Source organism: Humulus lupulus, chromosome 4 (genome assembly GCF_963169125.1).
Source record: "Humulus lupulus chromosome 4, drHumLupu1.1, whole genome shotgun sequence".
NCBI lineage: Eukaryota > Viridiplantae > Streptophyta > Magnoliopsida > Rosales > Cannabaceae > Humulus > Humulus lupulus.
Window position 1 is genome coordinate 2938949 of NC_084796.1, and position 12305 is coordinate 2951253.

The window sequence follows — 12305 nt, forward strand, 5'->3', positions numbered from 1 at the left end:
CCATGTGACAAACAGTCACCGGGGTCATATACCTTGGCCATAAACATCTGGTCATAGACCAGGCAAGCGCTTATAAGTTCTTCGACCTTAGGGTCGGTCTAGCATTTATGCCACAGAGCCATTCAATGCGTGATTCTCGACTTAAGCTTGTTTAGGACAGGTGCAAGGTGATTAGTCACCAACATAACCTTCCTCACGACTCTAGAGTCGAAACTATGGACAACGTCCCTTAGCCATGTGACAAACGGTCACCGGGGTCATATACCTTGGCTATAGTCATCTGGTCGTAGACCAGGCAAGCGCTTATAAGTTCTTCGACCTTAGGGTCGGTCTGGAATTAATGCCATAGAGCCATTCAATGCATAATTCTCGACTCTAGAGTCGGTCCCTGACTAGTCAGTGTCTTTCACTAGTAAGACATGCCACCAGTCACATATCACATGTTCCACATCCATAAACGAGGCATTTAGCATGCTTACCAAACGGGTAGTAGTGCTATTAGGGCCATGCATAAACACAGAGGCTCAAGCTCTGAACAGTATCATACTCAGTATATAAAGCATGTCCCAAACACATGTTTCTCATGCATCATATGCAATAAATCCAGCAATCTAACATGCATCAATAACAGCCATGCATGTCACGTTTAATAACCAACCAACATGCATCAATAATAGTCATGCATGTCATACATAATAATCAACCGACATTCATCAATAATAACCACGCATGACGTACTCATTAATCAACCAACATGCATCATAATAACCATGCATGTCTCATAAACACAGGGTGCAGTTTTCTTACCTCCGGTTCGAGTAGGGGTTAAAACAAGAACGACCCTTGAGAACGATCGATCCTTAATCCTTTAGCGGTCACCTAGTCATAACCAAAACAATCTCCAATTAATGAAAATTACCAAAGATAGGGTCTTAACCTAAACCCCACTCTCGGGACCTCAAAACATGCCCATACGGTGAGTAGATTCGATCCCGGGCCTTAAGGATTGAAACCCCAAGCCAAAAGCCCTTAAAAACACCCAAAATAGGGTTAAGAGGAAACTGTAGCGCTCCCCTTCTAGCGCCCCAGCGCTCAAGGCAGACACACAAACCGCCCAACCTCCCTGCAGGTAGCGCTATAGCGCCCTACACTGGGCGCTGTAGCGCTACCTTCAGCCAGCCAAAACCCAGTTTTTCCTTCCTTCGATTTTACCATTTCTAACCCAAACCAAAAGCTTCCAAACGCCAAATTAACTCCCAAATGAACCCAAATACCATCTCCACATGTCCTAAGGACCACAACCCCAAGAACCCTAGCCAAAACCCCAACCAATTCCCAAGTTTCCAACCCAAAAACCAGCTGAAACTTAACTTATAAAACAGAGTAAAACCAAGAGTTCTAGTGGCTAGAAACTCACCTTAACCTTGGCAACACACCCTCTTCAATGGTGGAGCACAACCCTAGCTTGGCTAAGCTTGGTTCCTTGGCTCGATTCCTCAAACTAAGCTCGAAAATCCAAAGAGAAAAGAGTAAGAAAATCTATCGGGAGAGAAGAAGGAGAGACTCTGTTTTTCCCCTGAATTTCCACAGCCTTCCAACACTTAAAAGCTCATATAAATCCTTAGGGTCAAAAGACCATAATGCCCCTAAGCCAAATAAACCCCTTTAAAAGCTTCCAAGGGTAAAATCGTCATTTCCCGCCTATCTCGTTAATTATAATTAAAGCTCTCCAATTCCCGCTATTCTCAACATTCCCAAATACCAATAAATCATATCCCATTACCCTTTAATTCCCGGTAATGCTCTAATCATTAAATTCACCCCGAGACTCACCCCGAGCCCCGAACTTAAACCCGTTATGACTAGACCGAACACTTACATCTCATGATCGTCTCATGTCGATAGCTCGAACCAATCCACCTTATAGTGTGGCTATATTAATTAATCACAATCATGCACCCAAAATATACAATTACGCCCACAGTGGCCAAATTACCAAGATACCCTCACAATAATAAATTCTTCCATATGCATGCATCCACCATCATATAATAATATAATTCACGTAAACATGCATATAATCATTAAATACTATAACAAATCAATTATGGCCCTCCCGGCCTCCTAATCAAGGTCCTAAACCTTATTAGGAAATTTGGGGCATTACAACTATCCCCTCCTTGCAGAAATTTCGTCCTCGAAATTTACTCAACAACTCGGAATCGGAGTTCTACTCACTGGATGTATAAGTCGGTCCCTGACCTCAGTATTTCAATAGCCTTACCTTAACCCGAGGTATATTCTGTTCAACAGAACCTCAATACTTATGTCACAATCTGAACTGGCTATTCCTTACCGGAATACTTAGGAAATTTGGAAATTTGGGGCATTACAGACTCGTTGTTTTGAACATATTATTATAATTATACTTCAATCACTACAACAAAAAATGTCATTTGTGTCAGTTTATAACTGCCATAATTGAGTTTTTGCGTCAGTTTTATATATGATGCGGAATCCCATGACGCAAACTAGACTGACGTTTGCGTCAGTGGGACACTGTCACAAATGCTAATTTGGTGTTTGCGTCAGTGGCCCACTAACGCAAACGATCCCGTTAACAGCGTCAGTGGCCCACTGATGCAAACGACCCCGTTCAACGACGCCAGTGTATGTTATGACGCAATTGCCCCCGCATTTGTGGCAGTGCCTAACTGCCACAAATGCTAATTATTGGTCAACTGCGTTGACTGACGCATTTGACTGATATAATTGCCCATTTTTATAATAGTGAATGTGACCTAGTCACTATAATTGTAACTATTTATGTGTTCGTAATTTTATAAATATTTGTATTAGTCAAATAATCATGTGATAAAACAAGCAAGCAACACAATTTTCAAACTAAATAATTTATACTTTTTTTTTATTGACAATATAAAATTGTGTTACATGATTTTATAAGGACATAAAACCCAACACCCAACCTAGCCTAGCAAAATCCAATTTGCTCTTGATACTAAGAGGTGAGAAGTAATAACTCCACTTTGCAATATCTCAACCCCACTCATCGTGAAAGTAATGGACCATCAAAGAATTTAGCGAGACACTGTGCTCCAAAATCAAGTTATTTGGGTGGGTTGACATAATTCACAAACCGCCCAATATAATAATTGAACTCTTTGAATTTTAATCGAATTATTCATATTGTATTTTTTGTCGATTTTTTCGGTTTAGTTTAAACATTTTATTCGGGTGAGACAGTTTGCAAAAACTTTTGAAGAGCCCTATATTTAACATGACTCCCTCTTCTTTTTTATACCTTAGATCCCAATGATAAAACATGCTTGGATAATGTTAAAAATATACTAAATTGTATCAATTAACACCAAAATCGTACAATTACTTTTAGACCGCACTTAATTTGAGTCCCCCAATTTTTTTTATTTTATTTTTTTTGGATAAAGTTACTTTTTTTTTTCCTTAAAAAAAATAAAGTTACTTTATTTTTGTTTTACATAATAAAAAGGTTACCTCTTTGATAAAAAGGCGGGATGGTATCCGATATGGGACATTTTCCGACTCATTTTCCCGGAAATTGTACAGACGAAAGGCCAGCAGATGGGTAGCCACTGCCACACCAAGGTAACCAAAATCTCTCTCAAAATTTCCCACATTTTTGTTTCTTTGCCCATTATTGCAGACCCTATTTCACTTTGTCTATCAGGGTACAATTCTTCGATGGCGTTGCTATAATCTACCATGTATTTCCCCTGAAAAAGTATGACTTTTTAGGGTATGATGTTGTATTAAAGTTGTGCGTGTGAAGAAGTATTAGCTACTATGTTTTTCCCCTGAAAAAGTATGACTTTTTACCTGTGTTTTAGGCTAGTAATACTAGCAACAGAAGTGTTTGTTCATGTTTTTTTAGGGTTACAAAGTTTTAGTTGCATGCATACCCAGGTGAACAAAATTTAAAAAAAGAAGAGGCCTTAGATCACTTTTGGTTGCCATGACTAATGAGTGATCAAGTAACCAAGATAATGATATATAAACAAAAGATTTGTTTTTTTCGAATCAAGTGGAGTCATTTTTGTGTTTGGTGCTCATCAGGGTTGAAATATACTATTCTTTTTCCCTTTTGATTTGTCTTTTAGAATTTGAATATAAAATATAATAGTTAAGACTTAAGAGTGTAATTGCTTACTTTATGCCCTGAAACAGTTTTATCTAGTAATAGATTTATAGTAATGATGAAACTGAGTCTGATTTATTGGAAATCTAACACCTGTTGAACACAATAAGAAGCAAGAGAATTCCATTGACTCATATTTATTTTCCTTTTTATGGCCTAATTTGCTTTATGAGTACATACCAGTTTCTACAGGCCTCACAGTTGCTCTTTTTACTGTAATTTTTCCTTACTTCAATATAATAGTAATTAACAATGTTTCTTATATAAGCAAATCAATCTAATTTCTTTCACTTTTATCAGGAAAAATTATGTGAAATATGTGGTGGTAATAATCCTCGCTCTGAATATTTACTTCTAACTTGTTCTGAATGCAACACAACTTGTGAACATGTGTAAGATTCTCTCTTTCTCTCTCCCAGCCTGAGAACACGCATGTACCTTTCAAGTTTCCATAGCTAGAAGGCCTGACTTCCTTTGTTTATTCTAATTTTAATTATTGAATTATCTTTACTATTTTACATATAAAGTTATGGGATGTTTTTATCTTTCTGTGAGATAGATTAGATGTTTGTTATTGTTATTGCTATTCTTTTGTTTTTGACTTGTTGTGTATATGTTGTTCAAGTATCACTCTTGTATTGGATGTGATCATAGGACATCATAATATTTATTGACATAAATGTTTATATTGACAATAATGTATGTGGAAAGGACTACTTTGATAGTAAATCATAAATGATTTTTCCGTCTTTCCCTTTTCAGTTATTGCATGCAAAGAAAAGTAGAGCATGAAGTCAATGAAGATTGGGTCTGTGATTCATGCCTAACTGGCAGTGACTCGATGTTGACAGAATCTGGGAAGAAAGATGCTCCTGATTCATTCCAAGAAGATGAAGTTGTCACAAGAGCAATGAGTAATGAGCAATTCTCAGGGATCAGAGGGACAAGATTACCCGCCTTCAAAGAGCCGAAAGGTCAGAAATCTTTGTTTAACTTAATGTTGCACACTAATTTATCTCAAATGCCTACTAACTCTAAAGAGAATAGGGAGAGCTATTTGCATAGCATCTGCAATGCTATCTAGAAATTTTGATGTGGAAATTGATAATCATTCTTTTCTAGTTACCAGCTTACTTGGATGCATATTATTAAGTAAATTAACATCATAATAGGTAACATTTGATTATTAGCCCCAATTTTTAATTTACTTATTATCCCACTTTTCATTTTATTGCAACACTTGAATCATGCTCTTTGATTTTTCAGAAACACATTTTGCAATAAAATGATTTTGTTGCAGCTCTTATCCCGAGGCAGCTTATGCTCTCATTTTTCTCTTTCTGTTGATAATTCTTCTTGAGGGGTATAGTGTACATTGCTTGTTATGCACCTGTGCTTCAAGGTGTATTTTATCTTACTATCGGTGTATGGACAAAGATTTAGAAAGCCATTCGTTCACTACATATCAAGCACTTACTTTTTTTTTTATCCTTCGAAATGGATTTTATAAATACAAATCTATATTGGGTTTTTGTTCTGATCCAAATGCCTACATATCTTGTTCAGCAACTTCTGGGAAGTTGCATGCTCATCAGAAGCAATTTTTGGATGTTATTTCAGTTCCCAAAAATCATTGTTATATTTCTGAAAATAAGATATTGAATTCAACAAAAGTATCATCTTTATGTTCAAGACTGTTGACATTTCTGAAATTGAGCAACTAGTTGGATTATCAAGAACTTGAGATTAGTTACTTCCTTAACTCTATTCTTCAAGTCTCGTCTACTTACATGTATTGGCTGCAGGCGTTGATAATTCTGTTTACTGTAAAAGTCTTGTTCTATTTTTGTAAACGTAAAATTAAATGATTAGTGCCAATTCAATTGCTTTTCGGACTCTGGGTTCGTGCTTTTTTTTAGTCTCTGTTTTGAGCAGCGCCAGTAAAGAATTTGAATTTGATTTGCAGCTTCATTTACATGATCTTAATAAAAACCAACAATAATAATAATAAAAAACTCTACTTGTAGCTTAATATTTACTTCTATGCATACTGCTACTATTTCTTGCACATTATTTATGGAGAGCTTAATTTTTTCCCTCTAAAGAATTGCAAAGTGAGGAAACTTATTGTCTATTACATTATTGCAAGTTAGATCTATTTTAGTCTTGAAAGTTATTATAATTATTTTTATTTTTTTGCAGCACTTGAACAGTTCTTATCCATGTCACACATAAAAAAGAAAGCCAAAAATGATTAGGACATCTAGACCTATTGGTTCTTAAGGTGTTTTGTGGTTTGAATCAGTAACATAGGTGGCTAAATATGCAGTCTATGTTATATGTAGGTGGTAAAACTAAGGATGTTTCTCTACATGATCATTCAAATGTTCAAGAAGGAGACCATCCAAATTTTCCACCAACTTGGAAGTGGGTATCTTATCCCTTCAATTTATTTATTTATTCTTTTCTTACTTGAATTTTTTTGAATTTCCAATAAAAAAAATGGTGATGCTGTGAACTCATTAAGCTCAGACATTTATTTATGGATCTAGCATTCTTTAGTCTTGTGGTTGTAGTTTTGATAGTTTTATGTACAAGGTTGTAATGAAGTAATTGCTCAAATGAAGTAGGGATTGAAATGATAGTATTTATGTGAGAACAGGAAATTTCTAGGTAAAGCCTTTTGTTTTTCCATCTATAACAGTAAGGTACTTGGACATTGAACCGACTACTCATTTTTAAAAGCAGTACAAGACTGGAACCGACGTCTTGTGTAAGTTAATTTTTATATATATAAATTTGTGGTCATTATAGTTTTTGAAGAGTGTGAGTCTTTGGGTGTTTACTTCAGACGGTTTTGGTGTTTGTTTTTGCTTTTTGTTGTTTTTGTAACCACGGTATTCCTCGAGGGTTCTAATTTTTATTGAGAGAAGGTCAATGTTTTGACCTGTCTCTTTTTCAAAAAAAAAATTAATGCTTATACGTATAAAAACTTTATACTATTACATATTTATATAGTTTTCTTATAAAAGATCAATTGAATAAATTTTTTATTCTTAAAAAAATAATTATTCTAAAATAATTTAATTCATATTTATTAGTAATGTAATAACTTGGGTGGTGAACTCCAAACTTTTGACAAAGAATTCATATTTAGAAATAATTATTATTCAAATGATATGTTTTGTATGTCTTTATTTGTTTAAATTTTTTTTATAAATGACCAAATACTCATGTTTTGTATCTCTTTATATAAATATATGTTAATGATTTCTAATAATTATTATTTTGACAGGACCATGGACCAACCTGATGACCACCATACTGATGATGAGATCATTGAGGATGAGCAGGATGATGATATTCTTTCTGATGACTCAAATACACAGAAGAAGAAGAAGAATAGGCCGAGTAGAGGGGTAGTTCGATTGTCAAAAATACTTGCTGATAAGATCAAAGGAATTAAGAGACATTTGAAGTTCAACGAGAAAGGAAAATCTATTGGAACTCCAAATAGGGAGCTGCAATGTTATTTAGGAATGCAGGCGAAAACAATGGTGCCAATCACAATTGACCATTGGCGTCATGTTCCTGCTGTTACACTAGACGACTTATGGAAAGATGTAAATGTAAGATTCCCTAACTGAAGCTTCACTTTTAAAATTTACATGTCATTTGTATTTCTAATTAATTTTGTCAAACTTTGCAGCAAGCTTTCTACTTGAACGAGGGAATGAGGAAAGAAGTTTTGAGTTCGGTAAGCATTAAATGGAGACAACTCAAAGCAAACTTGAACAGAAAGTTCATAGCTCCATACATGGAGAAGCCAGAATTATTGGAAGCGAACCCCAATGCTCTCGAAAAACCTCCATCCAGATATTCGGGGATTACAGAGAAGGATTGGAAACAATTTGTTTCCAACAGAACAACTAAAGAATTCCAAGTAAGAGTCTCATATAGTAATTTTTTATTCATATTCTTATTATGGATTAATTCATTCATTTCAATTAAAATAGGAGTATAGGAAAAAACAACAAGCAAGGCGTGCTGGAGTAAAGTATCCCCATAGATCGTCACGTCACAGTTACAATGAGATAGAAGTTGATCTTGTAAGTGAGAAGTGATTAATATGTTAATAATTTGAAATGTTTTGGTGATTTCAAACTAACTTGTTTCTAATACAGCAAAGTAAATTGGGCACAAATGAGTCAATAGATCGTTCTATTCTTTGGAAGGAGGCAAGGAAAGATTCTACGGGAAATTATCGAACTGAACATGACAAGATAACAGGAGATGCCATTGTAAGTTGCAAATTTACCTAAAAACATTATTTTGTATTGTTTTCCAAGTTTTTATTTTTAACTGTTATTGAAATTAACACGTAGGATAATCTGCTCGAAAAAAGAAAAGCTGGTACACTTGTGGAGAATGGGACAAACGATATATTGACCCAAGTGTTGGGGTCTCCTGAGCACCCAGGTCGAGTCCGAGGTCAAAGTCAAGGGGTGAGACAAAGAGACTATTTCTTGAAGCCAACTGGGGGTTTGAGAGAAGTTCAACAACAACAATTTAAGTTTGAACAACATCATCAAATGTTCCTGCAAAATATTGATAAGTTGCACGAGTCTTTCAATGAAAAACTCAAGAGTCATAAAGTAGAACGACAGAAAGAAAGAGATGTGTTTTTGGCTAAGTTTGCTGAACTTTCAAGCCAAATTGCATCATTGAAAGAAAATTCATCAAGCCAGTCTCCAACGAGTATGCCCACTACTTCGCCAATATACGAGACACCTCCACCTATGGAGCGAGTAAAGGAGTTTTGCGTTCCTACTATGAATATTGAAACAACTAAGGTAATATAATCTTCAATTAATTGAATATTATCTTAAATAAAATAAGTATGTTAACTTTTTTTTTACTTTTTTTTTATATTAAAGCCGTGTAATAGAGCAAAGATGAATAAAATGAATATTTCTTCACCTATTGCTCCAATGACACAAGAGAAAACTCATCCTTCCAAACAACTTCCTAGTCAAGTTGAAGGAGTCTCAAGTAAGTGCAGTGCCCCAATGATCTTCAAAATTCCTAATGAGCTTCCAAAGTACTTGAGGATTCTCTTGAGAAGTGTAAAGTATATGGACCCAGGTCTCATATTCCAAATCCTGATGGATGCTGACATATTTGGTCATCCACACATTTTATGCATCTCACAAGAAGATGTAGTCCACTTTGGCTTAATGGAGAAGATTGGAGTAACATGTATTTCGTTTTATATTAGGTATGAAACACTTAAAATAATAAAAGTTCATGATCTTATTTCTAGTCTATTTTCAAATAATTTTTTACATATGAATATGATAGATGTTTATATTTTGAATGCAGAGTTCTATATTTGGAATTAGTGAACAAGGAGAAAAATCACTTATTCGGATTCATTCAGCCAAGTTTTTCGTCAAATGTTGGCGCCATTGAAGTGGAGCAAGGTCGTCTGATATCGACTCGCATGGCTAATTCGACACCTGGTCAAGTTTGGTTACTACCTTACCATTTGGTGTAAGTTTTCAATTAATTATAGTTTAGTTAACTTTGAGGTTATTATATAGTTATATTAACAACTTACTTTGTATTTCATGTAGTTATCATTGGACGTTAATAATAATTGATAAAGATCACCAAACTTGTTACTTCCTTAATACTCTTGGAAATCCTCCACCAGATAATCTCAAGTTACTTATGTCCATGTAATATCCTAACCTATATTATTCTTTAATTATTTGATTATGATTTTAAATCAATGTTTTTTAATTTTTTCTTTAAATCTATATAGTGTTTTTGACAAAAATGGTGGTGCTAAGTGGAGAACAATCAAGTGCCCTCATCAATCATCAATGGTGGAATGTGGCTTCTATGTTCTAAGGTTGATGAAAGACTTTGTTACAAATGGAGCACCATTTAGATGGCTAAATTCTCATGTAAGTATTTATAAAGGTTCTTAGGGATATTAAGCATATTTCAATGTTTTTTTAATTACACTAATTAGTGCAATTTGTTTTGTTTCTTTTAAGTGTGGTGAGAATAAGTCGTACACTTTAGAAGAGATCAATGAAGTCCGTGAAGATTGGGCACAAAATCTAATCGAATGGATGCCTTAGTGTAGTTTATGTTTAATATGAAATGGGATTATGAATATTTTGTACTTTATTACATTCTAGTATAGTTTATGTTTAATACTACTATGAAATAGGAATGTAAATAGAATTTTTGTGAATCTCCTCTGTATATCTGTCTGAATTAGTATAACTAGAAAATTTTGGAAAACACGCTTTTAACGAGGAAAATGAGGAAAAAGACCACTCGTGGGATATTTGTTTCCGAGCAATGCTGACCTATGCATGTCAAAATAGCCATATTTTGAGGAAGGAGGGTGGCTCGGTTGTGGTAGAGTATTGTGTTGGCGACTTTTTGGGCAATTTGGTTGGAGAAGAATAGTAGGATTTTCGAAGACGGTTCTTGTACAATGGATAGTCTTTGGGATAAATTAAGTTCTGGGTTGCACTTGGGTGTATAGAACGAGAGGTTTTGAGAGTGTTTCTTTCTTAGATCTTTGTAGGGAGTGGAGTAGTTTGTGGTTGTAATGATTTTTTGAAGAGTGAGTTGAGGGTTGTTTTTTTGAGCTTGATTGGTTTTTGTTTTTGTTACCACGGTATTCCTCCGCCATTAGTGAGGGTTCTCAATGTTATTGAGAGGAGGTCAATTTTTTATCTTTGTCTCTTTTTCAACAAAAAAATAGCCATATTTTGATAGCATTGTTAGGCAATTGACGTCTCATGCAAACGCACGAGACATCGATCTTGCATCAACTGACATCCCTGCATCAACTGACATCCCATGTAGGGATGGACCCAAACACATTCCGAAAAAGGCTTGGGTCAATATTTTTTACTTTTTTTTACATTAAGTTTAAAGAAAAAATTGTTTTGGTCTCTCCTAATTTTTTTCCTTCATTTTTTGGTCCTTTTAGGGTTTGGTTTTGTGCATTGTCCCATGCTGAGATGTGGGTCTTGCACCGACCAACTTCTTATATTTTTGCATGGGACATCAGTTGGGAATTGGCGTCTAACCCTGGGAATTGGCGTCTAACCCACATTGATTAGCCCACCAGTCAACGAAGATTTGTAGAATTTAGAAAAGAACCAAAAAATCATTACAATCAAGGTTAAAAAATCATGCCATATGTTATATGTTTTTTTATCCAATTTTTCTTTTCTCGTTTTATAAGCGAACGATGTCAAGTTTTAATATAGTAGCATAATAAAAAGGATCTTTGAACTATGGTTGTTGCAAAAAAATTTGCAACCTGCCCAAACCAATCCGAAAAAATTGACAAAAAATAACCCGAAAAACCTGACCTTCATTTCAAATCGCCCAATTATTATATTGGGTGAGTTGAAATTTTTGGCAACTCGCCCATTGTAACTCGACCTGCTCAATCAATAATTTGTTAATTTTTTTAATTTATTTAATTATTAATTATACATATATAAAACTAAATTCAAATTAACATTTTTTATATAAAAAAAACCCTATATTTTGAAGTAACAATTATTTTAGTTACAAATACAAATTAAAAATAGAGAAAATAATTTTTAAAAAAATAGTGAAAAATGATTTTTTTAGAAAAAATTTAAAAAAAAAAAAGTTTCGGCGGATTGGGCGAGTTAACTCGCACAAACCGATGGTCGGGTTGAACTTCAATTTTTTTTAATTAGGTAGGTTACGAGTTGAAAAGTACTAACTCGATTATAAGTTTGTGTTTGTCAAAAATCCAACCAACCCACCCAAAGCGACCAATGAACACTCCTACTTTGAACCCTCAAAAATTGAATTTTTAATATTATAAGTATTATAATTCTAAGCCTTTAATTTTAGTTAGAAAAGTAAAAATGAAAAATGATCAAAACATTTAATTAAAATTAAAGAATTCAAACAATTATATAAGAACAATTTCAAGTTTTAATAACTTAGAGTCCTGGTTTTCCCAATCTTTCAATAATAAATCTTAGTTTTTAAATATTTGCAATTAATTTTCCTCAATTGTAAGTCAAAAATC

At 34.3% G+C, this 12305-nt stretch overlaps 1 protein-coding gene across 3 annotated transcripts; it reads left to right on the forward strand.

Moving 5' to 3' along the window:
- The first annotated feature begins 3505 nt into the window (after positions 1 to 3505).
- On the forward strand, positions 3506 to 10953 carry LOC133829664 (uncharacterized). Of its 3 annotated transcripts, none has more exons than XM_062259417.1 (14): positions 3506 to 3645; positions 4496 to 4587; positions 4958 to 5169; positions 6541 to 6622; positions 7491 to 7824; positions 7905 to 8138; positions 8212 to 8304; positions 8380 to 8496; positions 8581 to 9048; positions 9133 to 9473; positions 9578 to 9748; positions 9832 to 9936; positions 10023 to 10167; positions 10261 to 10953. In XM_062259417.1, the coding sequence occupies exons 1-14, from the start codon at positions 3622 to 3624 to the stop codon at positions 10345 to 10347; spliced, it is 2505 nt and encodes an 834-aa protein (XP_062115401.1). In that variant the 5' UTR covers positions 3506 to 3621; the 3' UTR covers positions 10348 to 10953. The 3 variants fall into 3 exon arrangements, with proteins under 3 accessions (XP_062115401.1, XP_062115402.1, XP_062115403.1); XM_062259418.1 differs by having other exon boundaries at positions 3531 to 3645; positions 4496 to 4520; XM_062259419.1 differs by lacking the exons at positions 3506 to 3645; positions 4496 to 4587; positions 4958 to 5169; positions 6541 to 6622 and adding an exon at positions 6886 to 6968.
- The last annotated feature ends 1352 nt before the right edge of the window (positions 10954 to 12305 follow it).